This window comes from Onychomys torridus, chromosome 4 (genome assembly GCF_903995425.1).
Source record: "Onychomys torridus chromosome 4, mOncTor1.1, whole genome shotgun sequence".
NCBI classification, from domain to species: Eukaryota; Metazoa; Chordata; class Mammalia; order Rodentia; family Cricetidae; genus Onychomys; species Onychomys torridus.
Window position 1 is genome coordinate 148,389,689 of NC_050446.1, and position 24,597 is coordinate 148,414,285.

General features: G+C 44.1%; 1 protein-coding gene across 1 annotated transcript in view; it reads right to left on the reverse strand.

Annotated features, from left to right (window-relative positions):
• Positions 1 to 24,597, reverse strand: part of Slc24a3 (solute carrier family 24 member 3) — a 495,475-nt gene that overhangs the window by 112,007 nt on the left and 358,871 nt on the right. The window contains exons 4-6 of the mRNA XM_036184903.1: positions 19,133 to 19,207; positions 13,502 to 13,586; positions 13,034 to 13,137 (exon numbers count right to left, since the gene is read on the reverse strand). Of these exons, the coding sequence (XP_036040796.1) occupies positions 13,034 to 13,137; positions 13,502 to 13,586; positions 19,133 to 19,207 (264 nt within the window). The remainder of the gene's footprint in view (positions 1 to 13,033; positions 13,138 to 13,501; positions 13,587 to 19,132; positions 19,208 to 24,597) is intronic.

Genomic DNA, 24,597 nt, shown 5'->3' on the forward strand with positions numbered 1-24,597 from the left:
ACTAACCACCCACTGTTTTGCCAGGCATTGCCTGTGGGGAGAAAGATGGGAACCTACTGCGAGCTCTCCCACCACTACTGGACATGCTTATTGTATTACAGAGCAGGGGCAGGAATTCTGTGTATACGAAGAGAGGGAGGGAGGGAAGGAGGAAAGGAGAAACTGTGAAGTGGGAATATTCAAGTCATCTATGCTTAGTGTAGGTGATTGTTTTAGGACAAGGAGAGAAGGGTATCAGTGGCCTGGATTCTAGGGTTGTCCAGATTTGGGTTTGAAGCTTGAATTGGACACTCTACCCAGCTGACACTGAAAGGCAAGTGGACTTCAGTCTTGTAAGAAGATCCTCAAAGATCTCTCTGGATAGAGACACTCAATGGCTTTCTGAAGTCCTATCCTCATAGCAGGGGCATTGTTGGGGCTTGGTGATGAATGGGTGGGCGAAAGTGCCCCTAGAGTAACCACTACCACTGTCATTGTTGAGCTCTCTGTTTTCCCATATATAAACTAGGAATAATGACAAGACTATCCTCATAGTCTAGAAGATCATTCTAGAAAGATCAAATAAAAGAATGTATGAAAAGAAAACAGCACAGCAGAACACAATGGTCCCCGGTGTGGTACAAATAATTATAATTTTAAATATCATTACTAATCTGGTTATTTCAATTTTTATTACTAGTAGAGAGTATGACTAAAACTTACCTGCTCTTAATCACACTTTGATAATTCTATTTAAAGTAAATTCTGTTCAGTGTAATTTAGATTTATATACCCACACAGTGATACAATTTTATGAAACAAAATTATTCATGTGGAATAGTGACCATTTGTTCAGGCTAAGAAAAACTAACTCACACCCTCCTCCCATGAAAATTCAAACACTTCACATTTCATGAACTCCAACTTGAACAATGCTCAAATTTGTAGTGTATACTTGTATAACAAGCCGGACATTCTGGAATCCAGGAGTTTTGAGACTAGAAAGGGTCAAATCAAAGCTGGATTCCTGTTGAGTAGCCAGCATGATACTTATGACTTCTTTGGTTTAGGAGAAGATGAGACTTCAATTGGGCTGTAAGAGTCACAGGAGTAGAGGACAGTATAGATAGTTAGGAGCTGGGTGTGTCTCCTTTTCTGCCAATCCAAGATGGTGCAGTTTCCAGTCCTTGCCTTCTGCTAGCCAAGGATTAAGTATTCTCAGAGCAGAGCCACAAATCTGGGTGTCAAAGGGACAGGGGATACTTGAGAGGGCAGTTAGAGATGCTGAAAATGGAGCCAAGGCAAGATGCCCTGTGTAAGAGCTGGTCTAAATCCCTGTTCCCACACTGGGCAGGAAGGCCAGGCAAAGGTTCTGGGGAGGGGCAACAAGCCTGGGATGGTGGGGCTGCTAGGTAGAAGTTCAGGAGCAATCTTGGTGAGTTACATTGTGGGGTGGAAACTGAGGAAGACTGAGATGGAACATTACCACAGAGACCAGGGAAGCCTTGCAGAGGCCTGACGCTATGTTTGTGTTCATGTTAATTCACATGTTCATGTTCACGCTCAAGTTCCAAGGGTCTTCCAGGTGGAGTTAACGTACATGGGAGTGGGAGCCAGTCATATCTGAGTGTGGAGGTCAGCTTTGCTATTCCTTGCTCAGATTTCTAAATAACTCTCTTCTTGCCTGGGCACTTTACTTTGTCACACTGTTTGTTAGTAACTGTTCTCACTGCTTTGACCAGATACATGACACAGCCACTTAGGCTGGATTTATTTGGGCTGATGGCTGAGGGGCTACAGTTTGTCATGGCAAGGAAGGCATGACATAGTTCAGCTCCTGGCAATGGTGATGAAAGCCTGAAGTCCAGCTTGTTACATGGCGTGGGCTGAGAAACACAGAGTGCTTGGGTGGGAGGCTGAGGCTATCTGTGCTAAAGTCTACCACCACTAGTGACCTACTCCCTACCTAGGCCCAACCTCCTAAGAAGTTTCACAATTTCTTAAAACAGTGCCACCAGCTGAGGACCAAATGTCCAAACACTTGAGCTTGAGGAGAGCATTTCACACTTCACCCAAGGAAGGATAAGGACAGTACACTCTGGTACTGAGCAGACTATTTATAGACCTTCCCCACAAGGCCGTGTGCTACACATATCTAAACATATCTGAGCATCACAACAACTCTATTTGGTAGCTATTATAATTTTATTATTATTTTCACTTAATAGTCAAGGAATCTAAGTCATAAAGAGGTCAAGTAACTTCCACAGGCCACACAGTCAAGATTGAGGGAGGTCAGAATTGGGAGTCAGGGTTAAGAACCATATAAAAACCCTGGCTCAGTGCTTGTACATTTAATACAAGATGACTGATATTTACAATCATTCTCTCTGCCGAGGGCTAGAATTGGAGCCATACATCTTCAATACTTGTTTCCATTAAAACTTGGAGAGTCACATTTCATTAAAATGCATTTTCATTTATGGGAGATGACAGATGAACAAAATTATTTTATTTTATTGTCAGAGAAATTAAGAAAATAAATTTTAGCTTGATATTCTTATTTTGTTATATATGAAACTGTAGATCTGGGTTTTTATGATGGTGTTGAGGAATGGTCTTGAGGTCCTTGGGAGCTTTCAAGTGACTGTGAAGCCCCTTACTGGGGCTCTGCTGGGGCTTAACTGCCCACAGAGGATTTATACAAGCCTCAGAAGGACTGTGATCCCCACTGTGTAGGGTTCACCTAGGCTAAGCTGGCAGAGTCAGTAGCCAAGGCTCCAGGGAGGCAAAGCTGCCATGGGTGGGGGCTTCCCCACTTTCCATAAAAGTAACTATTTCCTATTTTGGTTTGGTTTACCACTCTATTCCAGGAGCAGTGAGGCATTCCCTCAGCAGCACTCCTCCGGGCCCCAGCCTCCACACAGAGTATGGCCCCAGCATCCTGGGGCTCTGGAGGATTTGAGAAAGAAACGACATGTTACCAGGGGCCTCTGTGGGCTTTGACTCCCCAGCTCATCTAAGAATCACCTGTCTTCCCCTTCCTACTCTTTTCTCCATATCCCTAGAGCAGAGCTGACTCTCCTAAGACACTCTGTCCATCATCAAGAAGAGCTGACTAAATCAATCCTGGGCCACCATCACCCAAGGCAAGGGAAGGTGGGGACTCTACTGTCCTTCGCAACAGACTTTCAAAGCACCAGAGCATAGCAGAATTAAGTATCAGTATCAGAAACGGCTTCAAAAGTCCCTTTGATCCAATACCATATTTCAGTCACCCCAAAATTCCACCACCAGGGCACATATAAATGTAGCTTGGGATGGAGTCTGAGATCTAAAAGGAACCGTGATCCTGTTTTTCACTCAGAGATGACTGGCCGCCTGGGTAGCCAGCCTCAGCATTTTCTCAAGGCCAGCAAGCAAAGCTCCTTCTCTAGTTCTTCAGATAAAGTCTTACATCAGGTGACATAATATCTCACAACATAACATGGAATATTAATCCCATGCCTATCATTACTATTTTCTATTGTTGGACAAAAATCACTGATTCTGCCTATACTCCAAGGAACAAAGGGTCATCCTTGGGTGTATCTGACAGAGGAAGACAACTATGTCAGACTTTCACAGTAGTTTTCAAGTTTTCATCAGGGTTGCCTGTGAGCCCACTAATTGTTAAGGTTCCTGGGACTTGTCCCCATACCTTACTTTTTCTTTTCTTTTCTTTGTAGGGTCTTACTATGTTTCCCTGTCTTATTTAGGGTTAGTGTTACTGTGATGAAACACCATGACCAAAAGCAACCTGGGAGAAAGGGTTTATTTTGCTTATACTTCCATGTCACAGTCCATCACTGAGGGCAGTCAGAGCAGGAATTCAAGCAGGGTAGAAAACTAGAGATAGGAGCTGATATAGAGGTTGTGGAGGAGTGATACTCACTGGTTTGTTCCTTGTGGTTTGCTCAACCTTCTTTCTTATAGAACCCAGGACCGCCAGCCCAGGAATAGCACCACCCACAATGGGCAAAGAAATTACGGGTTCAAGGGTTCATTCCAGTTCATTCACAGAGGAAATCACTTTGAAATTTATGAGACACATTTGTTTCAAATTCTCTTAAATCTATTGTGTAGATTCAACTTCATCTAGAAGGGTGCAGAGGGAGAGGGAGAGCCCCCCCCACTTCTGTTTTCTTATTTATAAAACGAGAAAAACATTATCTACACCATGGGGTTGATCTAAGGATGAAATGAGCTAATACATACAATTCTGCATTAACTCAGCTGAGATTCCCCCCCAAATGATTAGTGATTAACACAAAAGCTGTTTTTAATTTACAATAAAAACAGAGAATAACTGGGGGCAGAAGACAGTTGTGTATTGTTTTTTAAAGAGGAAAAATAAATGATCCAGTGGGGAGGCAGGACACGTGTCTTTGAAAGCTGCATGTTGCAGTAATCAAAGACAGCAAGACAGTGGAAAAAAATCCGGTTTACTGCATTGTGACGGAGAGCTGAGAAGGACGAAGGCCGTGGGGATAATGGTGACTAGCCACTCCACCTCATCCCGAGTCTCCCAGCTGCTGGCCAGTGCACCACATGCTCCAGTTCTAATTTTCCATGATACAACTGTAGCTGCAGCTTCATAGTGGAGGAAAAAGAGTCACAAACAAATAAAAAATACACAGATCAGATCTCTTCCTCATCTCCTAAGGAGTGGCCATTTACATATGCCTCCTTATAGGAAAAGGAGACATCCCCCTTCCTGCCATGGACAAGCCAAGTGGCCCCTTGGTTGGGTCTGGGTAGGGACAAAACATCTTGCTTTGCTAGTGGAAAACAGATATTTGGTTAACAGATGCCACTGTCCATGTGTTTCACACATGAGCTGGAAAAGCTAATGAATAGCACTTATATTTCTCACTTGGAGAGTCAGAATCAGGTCCAGGCTTAAGACTTTCATTTAAATGCAGGGTTGGATCTACTGGGCAGGAAAGAGCTGCTGGATCAGAGGGGCATAGGCGATTTACTTCCCATATGTCAAGGGAGATTGGCCCACAATGAGAATAACTACTAGAAAAGGATTTTGTCACACTAGAAAAAGAAACCCAGGAAGCGCACAGAGACCTCCCCTTGGTTCTCTCCACTGCTTTTGCATTTTAAAATCATAAAATAAATCCTTACTGTCTGATGGTATTCCAAAACCTGAAGTAAAGATAGCCCGATGGTACTGCAGTCTAGTATGAGATGACGAACTAGCCAAGCTTTAACTGGGCATATAGGTGTCTGGGGAAAAACAGATGAGAATGGATGGGCCAAGTGACAATGTAGAAAATGTGCAGATTATAATTGCTCATTTCTTGCTTTGCCATTGGCCAAACCATGACTGACAGGAGTCGGTGAAACTTCGTCAATTTAAAATTCATACATATTGATTTTTGAGATGGGCAGTGCTACCCAGGGTTTGTATGTCACTGGTCCCGGTCCCATTAGAAGCCAATTTTGACTATAAGCTCCACCAATGGGAGTCATGTCTCCTTGATAGTTGGGTTGTTTAAAGAGGTTATGTTGGACTGGTGGTGACAAGGGCTACCAAGTAAAAATGGCTGGGGAGTAGCAGACAGAAGGTGATAGAACTTTTCGTTTAACATGTGGGGTTTATAGTTAAGATTAAGTTAAAAATCAGTTTGTTTAGGGGTGGAGCCTCACACAGGCATCTAAGGAATGGTGAGAACAGGAGAAACAGTCTTCCATAGGGATGAGGCCCCTAATTGGTTATCCAGCACCAAATGGTCGGGCCTGAAATCATATACAAGGAACACTGAACAGACTGAGTAGGTTGTATTTATGTATTTAGGTATTAATATAAATATAATAAAGAAAAAGAGGATGTGAACTGAGAGGGAGCAATGAGAGATGTGTGGGAGGGGATGGAGGGAGGAAAGGGAAGAATTATATAATTATATTTTAATGAAAAAGTTTAAAACAGATAATAATTTAAAAAGTAAAAGCTAATTTTTGATTAATAGATTCATTTTGCTGTTTCGGTGACCGTCCCATGATTCTGGATCTGACACAGAATTGCTGACTTTACAACATATTCAGTGCAGACAGACCCTAATTTCTCATGACCAATCTATCATCACTAATAGAGTCAATAAATATTCTGTAGCCCACTTACATTGTGCACACTAAAAGTCCCGGTGTCTTCTGTGATTTATCACTTTCCTTCACTGCCATTTTCAATTCATCATCCTCTTAGTGTCACCTCTGGGCTGTCCTCTAAACCCAGCAGCCACTTTCACTATCCCTCCAACGACAGAATCCACTCAAGTCTCTCACAGTGTTCTCACTGGTTCCCTGCTGCTGTCCTTTCTCCATAGAACCCTTTCTCTAGCGAGTAGCTGGAATTATTGTCTAAGAGTACAAATCAGACAACATTACTGTGGGTTGCAGAAAATTAATCTGAGGACGAGGACCGAGGTGATTAGAGGGAAGAGAACAGCAATGGGGCCAGAGCCTTTGGCCAAACCATACGCTTTCCTGTGCAGTTTTCAGAGACCCCCATTGAATTCTCTTTACTTACAATGTAATTCAGTTTGGTGCTGTGCTAGCAGAAACTGAAAGCCTCAGCACTCATCTGCATGTGGCACTGAAGATAGCTCTGATTTCAAGAGATTGGACTAGCCAGGGAGAGGATAGCACCAGGATTAGAGAGAAACACCCTGGGAACACAGCCTGTTATAGGACTGGGACATCCCCCAAGGGCTGCTCACGCCAGAGGCTCCATGCCCCCCAGAGCCGGCACTGGTGTGAGTGGCGCTTGGCATGAAGATGGGGCTTTCACAGTTTAAGCCACTCCTTTGACGTAACTGGACTGCATCTGCACTCTGTCCTCCAAAGCAGGCCGCGTGCAGAAGCACAGAACCTCTGCCTTCCCAGGTGATAAAATCCTAAAATCCAGCTGATAGACTGACTGCTCCATGGGTCAACCCTTGCCCAGGTTCATCTTTGCCATATGTATGCTGCTATCTTGCTTCTGACAGTACCAAACATGAATGCATGCTGCCCGGGGGAGGCCCCTGATCCTTGGTTTTCTGGGGGTCATCCACCTCATTCTTGTCCCATCATCTCCCTATTTACAGTGGATAGTTGACCTCCAACACCAGTTTGGAATTGGTGGTGTGTGGTTTTCATTCTCACTTTTCACAGTCCCTAGCCAATTTGGGGGTCTGAATTGATTCCAAGAATTGGATTGTGATAGATGACGTGTTCAGTTTCATCTGGAGAGCAATAACCCAGGAATTAATGTATACAGGAGACCATGAGTCTTCCGTTATGTTCATCAGCCCGAATCTCCATGATTGGCGAATCAAAAGCTCAGCTGTAGAAGATGCTTTTAATTATAATAGGTGATAATAGCAGCATCTAGATATCCCTCAGCTACACTGAGTGCTTCCACATGTATTTTGGGTCACCACTATCTTGCTGATATGACCATTCCTTGCATTGTTCCAAGTCCTCCACCCCAAACTTCTAAAGGACATACAAACTCTCGGCCTAATAATGAGAGTGTAATAGTTGTATCTAGAGGCTTTATAAATCAGTGGTTCCTCATATGGATTATGTAGTCAGGAGATATGTCTGTTCTAGTCTTAACTATCTTATCAGACCCCTTTTCTCAATCTCTAGGGTTCACTTCCTAGTCTGTTGATGAGGATAGTACCATTCTGTACCTTAAAACTCAGTGAGTGCATTTGTACCAATACTCACAGACTACTGTTGGGTGTGGTGTCTGGATAAGCTTATTGAATAGTAGCTACTCCCCCTCCCCCATCATGCAATGAGTTGTGAAGCATGCAGTTTTAAATGAAAGGTTTTCTATTTAATGAAGTTATGACCTGGGGCAGAATTAAACTATCAGAGTCACTGTTAATTTGTACTTTTCTCCCCAGAGGTTACAGTACATGTGGTATATATTGGTTTTCCTTTAAATGTCTTATCATTTGGGCTGAGGACATAGCTTGGCGGATAAAGGTCCTCCTCATAAGCATGCAGACCCGAGTCTGGGTATTCACTGAGTGTGGTAGTGCACATCTCAGCACTGGGAGAGCAGAGGCAGATAGTCTCACTGAGTTGATGCGCTCTGGGTTCAGTGAGGGAATCAGGTGGAGAGGGATTGAGACCCCTGATGTTGACCTCGGGCTTCCACATACACCCAAACCTCACAGATGTGTACACACCCACAGAGACACATACGTACACTATACACAACATGCACACACACTCACACGAATCCATACATGCAAAACATTACTATTTATATAACATAGTCCAAAATGATAAAGATACATGAGGAATGACAAACATTTACATACTGAAGAGAATGTTTTTAAGCATTATATAATGTACAAGTAGCACTGTATGAATATTATACCTTCTTAAATCCCAAGATTTTTCTGGCTTTTATATAAAATTACCAATTATATCATGAGAATCGTAGTTTCAGCAAATTCATACTAAATTGATATACTTGAAAGTGGGATCAGTCACTTTTGGAAAATTATAAATAATCTTTTAAAATCCTTTAAAAATATTCATTTATTTATTTAGTGCTCAGGATCAAAGCCAGGGTCTCACACACACTAGGCAAGCAGTGTATTGCCAGAGATCCATATCTGTGATTTCTTAATTGTCCACCTGGTCCTCCCATTTGTATCCATCAGTGGAGCTGAAGATGGGGTCTAAACAGATAGCTTATCTAGAAGCCTTATAGTCTTGTGTTTGCCACACACTCTATGGGCCCAGTCACATCTCTCTACCTTCTCAGGTCCTCCCAGTAACCAACCCTTGCATCCCTCTGCCTAGGGTTTTCTCTGAGTGCCAAGGTCCACCCTGACTGTGGTCACCCAACAAGTTGGAATGGTGAGAGGTTCATGTTTTGTACCTGGAGTCACATGGAATGGAAAGTGGGAGTTGGTGTGTAAGTGCCCCGGCTCTCTTACCTTCTATATGAGATCACTGCACATCTATAAACCAGTCCCCAAAGATGAATCAAATCCCAGTTGCTGGTAGTTATAACTTGCTCATTAATGTTTTTGTCTGTGGCTTTCTCTTCCCTGTCTTACCTCCTCAATGTCTTGCTAGTGTTCTCTGGGGCAACCTTTCAAATTAACTACTTGCACTTGACTCCTTGCCTAGAGTTTTCTTCTGGGGATATTCAAATGAAGGCAGGCTTCAACTCTTGGTGCTGCTCTGTTTTGTGTAAACGAGCCAGCTCAGACAGGGTGCTATTTGAAGAAAGGCAAATGTAGCCAAGATTAGATGGACCCCGCCAAAGAACATCAGGGACATTATAAGGATGCCAGGAGCCAATGTGGGAGCTTTTATAACAAACTGGAGCCATCTGCCAGCCTGTAATAACCAGAATATGAAGGTCCTAATCTGGGATGCAGTTAAACTGTTTACTCTCTGTTTGTGGTTATGTATTTAAAGCTTAACATGCTCTGAATGGTGGATTTAAATTCATAAGCACATTGTTTTACAAAATTGGCATGAAGTCTTTTTAATGCAATAGGCAGAATATATTAGAAGGTTACGTCAAGACCTGGATATTTTCACTTCATTGTTATCCTTCTTTGTTCTTAAGGAAACACTGGGAGGATCACAGCTCTGTAAATGTCTTGTGGGATACCCAGAAACTCCTTCCAAGCCATTTTCTGAGAGGCAATTTCCTCCTGTCCCATAAAAACTCCACAAAGCACCTCAGGCGAACAAGGAGGCATCGGGTATGTTTGTAAACTCCTGATATAGCAGACATTCAATGACACTGAATTCATCAAAACCCCAATTGAGACAGGAGCTCAAACCTTACAGTTTAATTACTTTAATTTTAGATGGGCGACAGACTTCCTCATGTACTGCCCTTTAAGCTGAAATGCATTAAAGAGAGGCCCATGGGTGCTTGCTGTAATTCCCAGCCAGTGAAAGTGCAGAACAATATAAATAATAATGCCAAGTGATACCTGTGATTAGATTTATTAATCACTCATTTCCCAATTCCTGGCCTTTGTTGTGACATCCCATGGCACCAGCTCTGCTGTCTGGGAATGTGTCCCCTTGTGTGAGGCTAGATAACTCTCACTTCTTGCTGATTGTTCTTTTCTACTACTCATGAGACCACCTAGGACCAAGCACTAGTCCTCTGATCTCATTATGTCAATATATCATTTCATTCTCACTTACAAGACCTTCTTCCTGACCTCTCTGCTCCCTACCATGTCTCTGATGGGAGCCACAGACACCCTTGTCAATCAGTCCATCAGTTGAGAGGCCAAACCTTCCCAGTGACCTAGGGTGGAATCTGGTAGTATGGACCTCAAGAGGAGTATACCAAGAGTTGACAAAAGTGTCTAACTTGTTTTGACTGACCTTGCAGACCGAGTACTATTATTAAAGTCAAACATAATAGGTTTCATCACCATGGCAACACTCAGAAGTAGGCTTGCTTATACCCACTCTATAGATGAGAAGGATCAGGCTTCAGTAGCTAAAATAACTTCTCCAAAATCACTCAGCAAACAGCAGAGCAAGTATATGATCCCAGGCCAATCTGATTCTTCGGCCCATGTTCCTCCCTAAATATAATTCTGTGTCTTCTGCAAAGATGTGAGAGAATCTACAAAAAAGGCAAGTGTGGATGGCTTTGGAAATCTTCAAGTAGGCAGAAGATAAAAAATAATAATAATAAAAGAGGAAGGGTACATCTAGGATCACCCTGATGGCTGCTTCCGGGAACAGCTCTGATTCTTTCCTTTATCCAGCCACATGGGGCTGTGAAACCAGCCAGCAAGGACCTGGAGGAGGTAGAAAGATGGATGCCAACAACCGGTGCATCAGCCATGAACAGGTGTTCTAGCCAAGCTCATGATGAGCGGCACTGTTGATGAATTACACACCACAAACACACTGTAGTCATTTCATAAGTAATTAGCTGTGTGGCACTGAGTTGACATCACCCAGTCATTTGTTTCATTTCTTTACATTATCTCTTCCCCTTCAGGCTTGCTTCAGAACCAAGCTGCAGGTACAAATGACTAATGAGCTAATGACAACACTAATAACGGCCAGGCTAATAATCATACAGCTAATGGTGACGATGCTAATTAAGAAAGTGCGAACAGCAACAGCTTCCACTGGTGTGACTATTCATCTCTGGAAGGCAATGGTGAGTCGGTCAGGCAGGGTAAAGCCAGGGGAGAGTGACAGCAGCAAAGGCAGGCAGGCATGGGGCTCATTCTTTCAGTGGCGCTACTTATGTAGGAGAGTTCAAGAACATTACAGTGTGGACTCATTGCACTTAACACAATGTGCTGTGGATATCACTCTGTGTAAATAAAATTCTGATTGGCCAGTGGCCAGGCAGGAAGTATAGGCAGGACAAGAGAGAAGAGAATTCTGGGAATAGGAAGGCTGAGGGGAGAGACACAGCAGGCCACTGCCATGACAAGGAAGATGTAAGGTAATGGTAAGCCACAAGCCACGTGGCAAAGTACCGATTAATAGAAATGGGTTAATTTAAGATAGAAGTAGATAACAAGAAGCCTGCCACAGCCATACAGTTTCTAAACAATGTAAGTTTCTGTGTGCTTACTTGGTTGGTTCTGAGCATCTATGGGCCTGGCGGGTGAGAGAGATTTGTCCTGACTGTGGGCCAGGCAGGAAAACTCTAACTACAACAATGGGTCATTGAGAAAGCAGAAAATATTCACTTCAGAGAATGGGACAGACCTCAATCTTCATGACCAAAGCACCTGCCCAGGAGCCCCGTGAGAGGGAGCCTGTCCACTGGGGAGCCCTGGAGCTGATGTCTGACAAGATCAAGGTGTTCTTCTGCCTGTCACTTGGAAGGAATAAACACAAGCAGGCCAACTGGACAAATCAGTTGGCATGGAAATGGTGGCAGTGAAAATGGGCTACAGAGAATAGCAGTGAACTCTATGGGAACTCTGGAGTGTACATTTGGGGGTCAGACATCATGGCATGCTCAGCAGCTTCTGAGAGACACAGAGGCCTGACTCACATGAGGGCCCAGGACAGCAGCATCTATCTTAGCCCTTCATACCCACTAGCCACTTCCAGCAGGCCATGGCACAGACCTCAGTCAGGTTACTGATCAGGTAAAATGAATTACTAGGTCGCTCAATATTATAAGTAGTCACCTCTGGAACACTAGAAATAGAAGCTACTGAATCTTGGCAGTTTAGGCAGAGAAGTGAGGTTCTCATTTCTGATGGCCATTTCTCTGAGAAAACAAGGATGTGAGAGCCACAGGGAAGCTGGCAGCCAATAGCCTCACACTGTGACTTCTGAATACATTCCTGAGATTATCCAAGAGACACTACATTGATAAAGGACAGATGCCCCTCAGGATATCTCTGGCATTAGGTTAACTGAGGACTAAGGGCCCCTCTAGATTTAGTGGCAAGAAGAAAGGCAACGTCCTGAACAGCAACAACTACGAACTCTTTTTTTCCCCCCGAGACAGGGTTTCTCTGTGTATCTTTGGAGCCTGTCCTGGATCTCACTCTGTAGACCAGGCTGGCCTTGAACTCACAGAGATCCACTTGCTTCTGCCTCCTGAGTGCTGGGATTAAAAGCATGCACTACCACTGCCAGGCTCAACTATGAATTCTTTAAGCTGAAAAATTTTGTCTCTTTATTTCTCCCTCTTTCTCATTTATCTTATTTCCTCTGAGGCAACCATCACACTGGAAATCATTCTAGTGCAGATCAGTTGCTCTCAAAATGGGAATGGGCGTCCCAAGTTTGCAGTTAGCATTGTCAGGCTGGTTAATTTCCTATGTGGAGCTGCAAAGTCTACTGTCCATCAATCTGGAAACCAGATAACAGTAGCTTCAGGTGTCTAATGGAAATCTTCAATTCTACAGCTCAAGGCTCCAATGTGGGTGAATCCTAACAAGACAATCTCCTGCCTCAGCTCCATATTTCTATCTTCTCCACATGTCATGTACAACCATCACCCAGAAGTCATCAGTCTTACCTGCCCTGCAAAGAGCCCACAGACACCGATGATACACAGGATGTTGAACACAGCAGAGCCCACGATGGTGCCGACTCCCACATCACCCTTGGTGATGAAGACTCCTGAAACACAGACCAAAACCAGTCTGGCTGTAGTGGTCCAGCTGCATTCCAAAGAGAACCTAAAGATCATTTCCTAGTTTTAGACTATGCTCAGGCCCCACAGGAAACAGCTAACCATTGGGAGGATCTTCTGAATCTAGAGGAGAGACTTTCCCTTAGTAGCACTGGCTTTGGGTCTAGGATGAGTTCACACACAGTAAAAGGGTTGAATGACCACAGCAAAGTGGAAGGCTCTGCTTGGGGTCTGTGAACTTCAATTGTTTTGTGAATGTCCAATAACCCAAATTTGAGGGGCCTTCTTCCCCAGAGCCCTTTTCTCTCACATAGGGAAGGGCTGAGATAGTAGTCTTCCAGCATCACCTACCTATAACTGATGTGAAGAGCTCTGGGGCTGAGCTGCCCGCTGCCATGAATGTAGCTCCTGCCACATCTTCACTGAGGTGGAGGCGCTGTGCAGGAACAAAGACAAGACAGGTGAGTTGGGATTTTACCTGGGAATACACGTGACTGTGGCTCCCCGGGTCCTAAGCCTTGGGAAGGGCAGCTCTAGGACTTCAGAGGGACCCAGGGGCTGGGTTCAGTCCCTCTCACTGTCCTCCATTCAGAGCCTGGCCATTTCTACAATCTGCTCACCACACGCCCCCTTGCCGGACCAGCAGGCTACAAGACTTCATTAGCCAAAGGCTCTACAGAACACTTAGGGGTCCACAACTCAAATGTACCCAGGGGGCTGTTGTGCCAACGAGCAGGAGGGTGGAGTGGGGAGGTGAGAACACCATGGGCAGTGGTGGGTAGTGATATCCTTTCTAATGGCAGCTCTGCTCAGCTCTCTAGGTGTTGGCAGGCACTCTGATTTTAGAAGAGACGTGGATAATCTAGAGCTGTGTGCAAAGACCATGGCTGCTGTAGTGCTTCGACTACCTCAAACTCACAGCAGCCCATTTCCAAGCCGGTGCATGTGCCTCTGGAGACACCCTCTTGAAGCACAGTCCCAACCCTTGACCTTCAAACTCCAGGTGGCACAGCAGGAGAGAAGACTTGAGACTGAGTAGCAAAGGATGGCAGCCCCAGATCTTTGGGGACACTCCTTAGTCCTCGAGTCACCCTGTGTGTTGAGCCAGAAGGTGATTTTCAAGAGCAGAATACAAACGCACCTTGGTGGCTGGTTGGTGTGTTTAGCTTTTTGGCGTTCCACCATGTCTCAGAAAGTAAGCTGCTGGCTGTTGGTAAGCAGCGGGTTCCCTTCTGGTGTCAGGGCAGAGACTTCCTTTCCAGTTTCCTATGCCACCCCCTCATTCTCAGAAGCAACAGTGGTTGCACTTCCCTGTTTGGCCACAGAGAGGCAGGATGGCCTTGAAGGAGCCTCTGAAGGAGGCATTCTCTTTGGGATCCTCGGTTCCTTGGCTCTGCACTCACAGTTAAGGTTCACATGGGGTACTGAGGAGACCCTGAGATGGTACATCAGCACTAAAAGCTGTGGCTGGTGGGGAGGCCCTGAGCACTTGAGTCTCAATGGGTGGGGCTGGCCAGAAGCCAACTTGACACCGGAACCAGGAGTCCAGGAAGCTCAGCTCCCAGGAAAGCCCTGAGTCGCTGCCCTTCCCTGTGGAGCTCCACTAGCTGGTTTTCCTTGTTACTTATGAAGCTTGGTTTTATGTCCGGTTTCTCTCTTGTTTCCAAATCTCCTTCATTTCCTCTCTCCTTCATGCCTAATTCCCTCTGACCTGGCAATACCTTGCTGGACTCTTAGAATCACTAGTCATGAAGCCTTCTTGCCTCGACATTGCTAGCTGCTATACGGGAGGGGTGGGGGTACGGAGAATCTCCTTTAGCTTCATCCTTAGCAGAGAATAATTCCTGCATCCCCTCACCACAGCTGAACACTCTTGGCTCTCTATGAACAACAGGTCCTGCTGCTCCTATTTAGGTTCAGTGGCTCAGGCATTTTCTTTTTCTGAAATGCTTTGTCAACACGACCTTTTCTCTAGATGAGGCTCCTTTGGTCCTTCCCTCCAAACGGCCCTGCCCTGGTACCATGGCAGAATCCATTACTTGCTCCCTTCTCTCTGCACAAAGTCCCTACTGGGCTCATGCAACCTTCTGTGAATACAGTCAGCCTTTGGGATCAGTGGGGATTAGTTCCAGAAATGCCTCCTTTCCCTGCTAGGATCCAGATACCCAAATCTAAGTGCTGTTCAAGTTTCATATAGAAGAGTGCAGTGTTTGCATGTAACTTACATACATTCTCCCATATACTGCAAATCATCCCTACATTGCTTACAATCCCTAATACAATGTAAATGCCACATCAAATACTGTACTGTCCAGGGCATAATGACAAGGAAGAAAGTCTATATCTGTCCCATACTGATGCAACTTTTAAAATGTTTGATGCAAGGTTGAATGCTTGGATGTGGAACCTGCATATGAAAGGTGGGATGCTTCATTTTATCAGTGGTCTACAAGCTCATGGATGGCCAGGGCACATAGGTTGGCTGGGACAGAGTCCAGTTCAGTGTTTACAGTACTTGAAGCAAGGCTTGTCACCCTCTTCCACAGCCTTGGAGGTGCCTCTGCTGCTTTTTTCAACTTGCACATGGTCCTAAAGCCTTCCTACTCTCGACATCCAATATCTTCATTTATGCATAAGCTCTGACCAACCTAAGGCTGCTACCTCCTGATCCCCAGCAATGCCACGTCTTGCCCTTGCTGAGTCTTTGAAACACCTCTCTCCCCACTTTGCTTCAGTGTAGGAGAATCTGAGTCTGTCTATCTTCAGCAGACAAGAGACTTCTCAACATTCCAACACCTTTGTATGTTCCATGATGTAACCTTGAGGCTATCTAAAATTTAGTGACTTATCTGACCTGTGGCTGGCATGCTGGGTCATCATATTGGCACTCCTTTCTCTTCCCTGCCCATCATTTTTCCTGGCTTGAACTTGAACTCCCTTCCCCTGACTCAGCTATGATTTATTGAGTAATGTGGATTTCTCTCTAGAATCATTTTTCACCAAAGTCCAAACAACATCCCTTTTGAGCATCTCTGCTTAGCTCTAGAGTTAATCTGGGAGCAAGCACTGAGCACACAGCATCCTCTTTCTACAAAGATATTAGGGAAAGCAACAAGGGTATGTGTGGTTAGGAAGCCCTGCAAGGCTACAATGGGTGGTTTTACATCACGGCTCCTGGATCCTATGGAAGAATGGAACCCCAGGGAGATTTGAGCACAGACTCTCAGAGACATAAACATGGGGTCTCCAAGGAAATTCAAACTCTGTCCTCTTCCTACCCATTTCTACAGACATGCCATTTGCTCAGCAACAAGGATGGCCTGAGTACACGGACCTGTACTCACAGAGAGGGGCTGTATTCACGGCATGCTTTCTTGTAATGTATTTTGCTTCTAAAATTGGACTTGGTTGGGAACAGGGAGCATTCTGGGAAGGGAGACCCCTCATCTGCATTCCTCCTCCCTAGATAGCTGTGGATCCTAGAGGTGGAGCCAGTTCTGAACAAACCTGATATAAGTTGTGGCAGAATTGCCAGCAGGTATGATGATGACCCAGTGGTAAGCTCAGACTGACCTGGGCTCAGATCATGACTCCACTCCTAACCAGCTGTGTAAACTGTGGCAGGATACTCTAAGTCTCTGAGCCTCAGTTTCTTGATTCCTGGAAAGAAGCTGACTGTGGTCACTTGGCAGAGTCTTAGATGTGGCAGAGGATGAGTGCAGTCACACCACACTGACAGCAACACAGTCAGTTTCCTGCACCTCAACAACCCAGTAAAAATAGCATCTTTATTCCACTAAACATTCTCTTTCTTTCTTAACTTTTCTGCTAAAGGCTTACTCCACCCTCTTCTGTTCTGCTAGCTGTTTGATTGCTTTTTTTTCTAGGACATGCATGATCTCAAAGGTTCTGTGTGTCCTCGATGGAGGACACAAGTTGATATCTGTATTTATAGGACACAATGAATACCTCTGCTATTAACAACAAACATGTCACATGGAAAGAGGCAGAACTGTTTTGCTTTGCACAAGAATAAAGTACCAATAAGGCAAGTGGGCCTTCTGTGTCCTCAATCACTGACTCAACTAATCTCAGATGGAAAGTACTCAGGGAAAAAAAACAAACATAAACCTGTATCCTTACCAAACACACACTGTCTTTTTCCTCATCAAATCTCTTTGAAAGGTATACTTTGACAGATATTTACACAATACTGACATTGTGCTGGGCATAGTATAGAGAAGATTTAACTTTACAGTCCTCCACTACTTTAAGAAGGGGTTATTCATTACAACTGGCTATTGTTACTTGTTTATATGCCTCTATAGAAAACATGTTTTCACTACCTGCAGCTTGTGATTGGACACTTTACTCATGTGACTATTAACCTTCAGAGTATAAATTGATGCTCTGAATAAAGTTGGCTACTACATGGAAAAAAAAGAAAAAAAAAAAGAAGGGAGTTGAACAACCAAGGATTTGGACCCAATCTGCCATGGAAACTGAGGGATCACAAATGCCCCCGCTACAGGGCTGAACGCTTCCTTGCCTTTTACACAAGGTGTGCTTGTTCTTAGGCTGGGTCACTGTGACAATCGCTTCTGCATTAGAGAACTGTGCATGCCAGACACCACCCTACTTTCCTTAATCTACTGCCACTACAAAGAGGAAGACACTCCTAGGTCCTGTCGAGGGTTACTGTGCAATGATTGTTTATTTCCAAATACAAAAGTGAACAAATGTCCAGGGCTCAGAAGAAACTGCTTCATTCAGTTAATAATCTTCCAAGTAAGATTTCTAGACTAGCATCCTCAGCAATACTTGTGACCTAATTAGAAATATAGATTCTGACTGCCTTTTATGTTGGTCTTTGGGATCTATGGAATCAGGTACTGTGGGTGGAGCAAGAAGAGGTCACAAGGCTTGTTGGCTACTGGACTTTCAGGTGGGACCTGTGTCTGGAGACTGCCTTCTGAAAACTCAGATAATGAAATAAAAACAGTAGATAAAACAAAATGCAAAGCTTGCATCTAAGAAAGATACATTTCAGGGAAGACAGTGAGATGAAAGCGACAAGAAATGAGCTTTCTAGGTAGGGTGAGCATTAAAGAAGCCTTTTTAGGTTTATTTATTTATTGCATGTATGTGCGTGTATATGTGTATATTTGTGTGTGCTTGCATATGTGTGCATACCTATGCATAGGTGAGGATGCCAGGGCACACATGTGGAGGCCAGAGGACAACTTGCTGGTGTCTCTTTACTCCTCCTTACCCAGCTCTCTTGCCCCAGAGCCTGCCAGGTTTCCACCCAGAGTATAAATAGAGAGCTAAGTGTGAAGAAAACATGTAGTGGTGGTAAGTTCTTATCCTAACAGGATCCCAGAAGGAAGAAATGGAGGAAAGGAAGGTGGTGGGAAGGATAGGAAGCAATAAGCAGCAGAATTGAAAAAAAAGGGGGGTGGGGAACAGGACACAAAGTATGACCCTCCATGCCTGGGGTGCTGACTGTGGGTTTAACACTCAGGGAATCAGAATTATTTGAAAAACTATTTGTATCTGCAAGGAACACACATCTTTGGTCATGTCATTATTCCCTAAACAACACAGTGAACATCTGTCTCCACAGGACTTACATCATCATAGTAAAGCATACAGGAGGATATACGCAGGTTGTTTGCAAATACTACACCTTACTACACACAGTTTATGCGCTGGAGCATACACACATTATGTTGCTGCAGGACATTCTGAAGTATCCCCACAGGTACCCAGAGGGGACTGTAGAACTAGCAGTAACAGCAGATGTAATGTGGGTTAAAGTCTGGCCATTCCCTAGGTTACCAAACATCATGCAGACCGAGCTAACACAGTTCTTCTCTCCCAGGCATTCAGGTACTTACTACATCTGAGACTCCCCAGGACCTTGGAGAAGAGGCTAGAACATGCCTCTCTCAAGCATAGTGGGAATGTGCCCCCACATACCTCACAAATCTTTTCCAAGGATGGGACGAAGAAATCATCACACACAATGGCGAGCGCATAGAACATGTACATGGCCTGGAAGAAAGGAGAGGAGAAAGAATTAAGAATCAGGCAGAGCTAAGGGGAAAGGGCTGGATCATTATCTCCTCCAATTAATATCCTCTGTTATCATAAATTTCACTTCTTATTCAGAGTAAGTACAAAGTCTTTACAATTCCTGAAAGACCTGTGGCCTGGCTTTAGCTCCATCCTTGACCTGAGGATCTACGAATGGCCTCTTGTCCCCCTTCCAAAACTCCAAGAATTTGGTGGACACCAGCTTCAGGGCCTTTGCACTTGCTGCTTCTACCCAGAACACTCTTGACCCCTTAGATACAGCATTGTCTCACTCCGCCATGCTTTTCAAATGCCAACCTGACTCCCTACCCACCTTTTTCTTTATAACTTCTCATCTTGACTTTTTGGGATAGATTACAGGTTAGCTCTATTAGGCTGTTGTCCACCACCAGCAGTTCTTGAGGAGATGGATGTCCTCTTGGTAATTATGTCCTCAGAAGTCATCCCAAGGCTTCCTCCTCCCCCTCCCTCCCCTGCCCCCGAAGGCATGAGTAGCTGATCATATCCCAGTGAGCTTCCTTACTACTTGGTCCCTGTGCAAACTTGCTTCCACACTGTGGTCAGTTATCACTAGGGTATCCCTAGAATTTCACCTTTTAGCCAGAGATTGTCTTTTTTCTTATCTAAGGTATCAATGAAGCAGTGACCATTTGTTTGGATTCCAGTGTTGAAAGACCACCCAACATACCACCTTTCACTTCTTCAGGGGACACCCCAGCCCCTTCACATATTCACAGTGCCTCAGGCAGAAGGTGTTTCACCCTTTGTCCAGGATTACTGATTGGCCAATCAGTGTGTGGTATTCCTAGTAGAGGTGGCTATTGGTTTAGAGGTAGGCATGCGACTTAGGCTCATCCAATCAGATGAAAGGAAAGAGTTATCAACTTTCTAAAGAGGGTCGTTTCTGTGGAGAGGAAGTATGGGATTCTGAGTTGAAAGCAGCTGAGTCCTCAATGCCATCATGGAGCCATGGATCAAGTGGCATTAGAGCCCACCATGCCTCTGGGCTTCACAGCATGCCAGCAGCATTGCTTGTGCAGTTTGATTTAGAATTTCCCAGTATTTGTATCCTAAAGTATTTACCAGTGCCTGCCCAATTTCCAGCATTTTTCCTAGTAGATTCATTCTTGTCTCTGATTATATTTTCCCATTGACTACTACTCCACAGCACGGGGTCCCAGTCACAAAGGGCACAAGCATAAGACACAGGCCAGCTGCCAGAACATGCCATTTCTTGTCTCAAAATGATAGGTGGGCAGAAAGACTGTTTAAAGGGCCAGGCAGAGATTAATAGAGAATATAAATACCCCTCAAGCCTGTATCTGCCAGAAGCAGCAGTCACATAGAAGAGAGCCTGATAATGGTGCTACCACATTAAAAAGCTGAATCAAAACGTGCGCGCGCGCGCGCGCGCGCGCACACACACACACACACACACACACACACACACACACACACACATACACACACACCCAACAACATCATGAGAACACTTGTCTCAGCACAGTTTGAAACCAAGCAGATGTTCCAATTTCATGAACCAATGCTTTGCCTTTTGCACTTCACCTATTAATGGAGTTTCTGTTGCTTACGGCTTTCCTTATTGGGGCCCTCTTCTGCAGTCCTAGCAAGAAATGATCTCAGGCATTTGAGTCCTGGCCAGTGCACTAATTTAGTCCCCTGTGTCCCTTTGTATGCACTTGATTTCTTTCCATTTGTATGTGTTTGTTCTCTCCCAGAGGACCCAGAGATTCTCAAGTACAATGTAACACCCCATTCTGTGGAACTGTTACACAAAAGCACAAAGATGATGTGTCCTAAACTGCAGACTACGCTAAATTATCAAAGCCTACCAAAGTACACCACAGGGAATGGTTAGATCAACTATGACTCATTCGGCACAATGCTGTCCAAAGAGATTGTGTGAATGTACACTTAGTGGTAAGAAAATGCTTCTACACTCTACTGTTAAACGAAAATGTTAAAAATTATACAGTCTCTCTTTTGTTAAACTGCTTAGGTGTAAGTGTGGACCAATTCACATACATAAGTACATTTGCATATGAGTTGGTCATGCTGTCAAAGTAATAGCCATGTTTCTTCATTGGAATCAATATATCTATATTTTATAATCATTAGCTATATTTCCTCCCCAAATTTACATTTCTTGTGTGATTTGTGTAGGTGGCAGGAAATTTTAGAGGTATTTTTAAAAATACTTTGCTAACCTCTGAGAAGCTAGGAAGAATGGTACCCAGGGAAGTCTCTAAAATTTTTTTATTACTTGATATATTCATAATCTACACAAAATCATTTGCCCATGGCATTTTTGAATATGTCAAACAAAAATTAATGCTGTATTTTACAGCACTCTGGATCTGCCAGAAATACATCCTCAAACTGTAATAAACTCAAACCTCCTTTTGCTGTGTGACTTGGCTCATCCAATGACATGCAGGTTTTAACATTATCCTTGAAAGGGCATCCAAATTAAGTAATTGAAATACAGATCAACACATCTGTGGATTAACCAAGATCTAAATAAGCTGTCTATCACTGACAGTCGGCTCACTGGGGCAGCCAGTGCTGCTTAGAAGTCCATGTGCCCTCTCAGTAAGAGCATACTCCCAGATTAAGTATTGATCTCGTTTCAAGACAAGAACCTCCATCCAATATTATAACACTGACGCTTGGGCTAGGATGAGAAATGAACAGATCTGCCAAGCTCTCGGTGTTTTCAAGGGTGATGGCTATGGAAAGCCACACTGATTTCGGTTCACAAGATAGGGTGAGGCAAGGTGAGGATGATACCTCTGTCAATCACCCTGTGCCAGCACATTAGGAGATGCTATGAAGCCTAAGAGATGTGTGGAGGCGCCTTGCCTGTTCTAGGACACTTTCTGGCATTTCTCTGTTTTTGTGTGGGGGACTGCTTCTGTGGTTATAATCCCCTGTACATCTCTCCCATGAGGCCCACAGGAAAACAGGTTCCTACCAGGAAAATAAACAAAACAAAATGCATGAACTAAAAAAGCAAAGGACCCAAACGAAGGCTCAAAGTCTAGATGTATGGTGCAGAACTCTTTTTTGTTGTTGTTGTTTTTTGTTTTTTTAAGACAGGGTTTCTCTGTGTTGTTTTGCTGCCTGTCCTGGATCTCACTCTGTAGACCATGCTGGCATTGAACTCACAGAGATCTGCCTCCCGAGTGCTGGGATTAAAAGCGTGGGCCACCACCGCCTGGCGGTGCAGAATTCTTATAGCAAGTGTGGCATCTATGGCACAAATCTTAGCAGAAGACTAAAGGACTTTCAGATTCATTTGCCCAAGCCTACATTTCCAAAAGATAGAGGATATCATTGAAGAGGAGAATAATAATATTTGCCACTGTGTGCGATCCCACCCCAGGTCCTTTGCAGAACTATCACCCTTAGTTTTTTTGGTACTTGTGGGAGGCAGGCAGTCTGTGGCTCTATTTCTCAAACAATCCAGGGAGATATAACAACCAAAAGGCAAGGCTTATATTGAACCTCAGGACCCTCTCCACCCTTCTCTGAACCTAACTCTCTCTGTACAGGTCCATTCTCACTCATGCTGCCTTTGCCCTTTCTTCTGATTTCCAGCTCACCTTCTGTGTTTCTGTCTATCCAACCTTGTAGAGAGAGAAACATGAGCCTCAGCCATAATACAGGGCTATCTGTCAGAGTTGCTGACACTTTTTAATGCTATTTCTTTTACAAGGTTTGCTGTAAAATACAAGACAGATCTGAAATCTGAACAAGTCAATGTGAGGTCTGGAGTAGAGATAATGGGTGTGCCTAGTGGAGGGGCAGATCATCTCTAGAACTTTAGCTTGAGTCTGAAGATCACAGGGTCTTCTCTTCCTTGGTGTCTGGGAGAGCTGTCAGAGTGGGAATCTACATGTTGGCATTGATTGTGCACAGTCTGAGAATCTGAAGGAGTTTTGCTCATGTATCTAGCTTCCCTTTTCCTGAATGGCAGCTGTATCCATCATATATTTGTATCTGCCTGTTTCCAGGCTGATTTTGGCACAGAATGATTTCTGTGAAGCAAATGGATCCCAGAACAGCTGGTGTCACCACTGAGATATCGCAGAAAAAATGTCTGGAGCCTTGGAGGATACCCTGAGAGGTGAAGGGCCACATCAGCTTTCAGATATGATACTTCCACATTGAATTCAAGTGATACTTCTTACCCTATGTAACCGCCAATGTGGGACCAATCAGTGTGTCATGTAGGTTGCTTACAAGGTTGTTTTGGGAAGTACATGGGGAAAAATGGTCAAAGGTGCCTGGGTGTAGTGACACATCTCTTATACTATTATTACTGTTGCAACGGTGGCTGTGATGTGGGTACATGGCTAAGCCAGCCGGCCCTCTGGAAGAAAAAACACATGCAACATTGCCCTTCACTCTACTTGTTCTTGCCAAGCCTGTCAGAGATCAGGTGACAAAAAGGTAACTCTCTGGTACAGACCAGCTGCAACTGTCCAAACCCAACCCAAGTTCAACAAATCAACTGAGGACATTTGAGTCAAGTTTTTTTGTATGTGGTAATAGACACAGATAATGTGACAAAGACAGTCACAGTGAACACAAAATTATGACCAATTACCCAAAAGGCAGGTTTTCAAATTTCTTAAGAGACAAAATGACAAAGAAGAACTTCCAGGGGTAGCAAAGACCACAGGTTTTCCTTACCACTGACATAATATTCATATGCTTAAAGAATATACTACTGAGAGACCACCCAAAGTGAATCTGTGTTGACGACATCTAACTTTAGGCTTCAAAGAGTTCTTTATTAATTTAACATTACTGTGTGGGGGGTCACCAACTCAAAGCCAGATGGCCTGGCAGGTAGGAGCTCTAAGATTTAATGAGTAATTGTCCTTGGGCAAACAAGAATGATTTGAGGTCCAGTTTGGAGAGCAGAAGATTAGTGCCTCCCCTAAACTCAAGCTGAAAGGGCCATAGGGTTGAGTTCTGTAACATGGTTATCATCACTGTTGATGGCCCATTCATAGGCCATTCATGTTTTAATCTTGAAAATATAATATCAGCATTGTGCTGATTAATATCTTTCACTTCCTAGTGTCCCTAGAACTAGCCATGGCCATATGACACTACTTTGGTCAATTCCAAAAAGGCACAGATCCAATTCAAGTCATCCTTTTTTCCTTCCTTTAAATTTTAATTTGATGCCCGGAGTAGCAGCAGCCATTGTATAATTATGAGGTAACAAGCACAATGATATATACCAACATGATAAGGATAGCCAAGACTCAAGGGCACCAGACACCACCAGAACTAATTCTGGAAACCCTCCC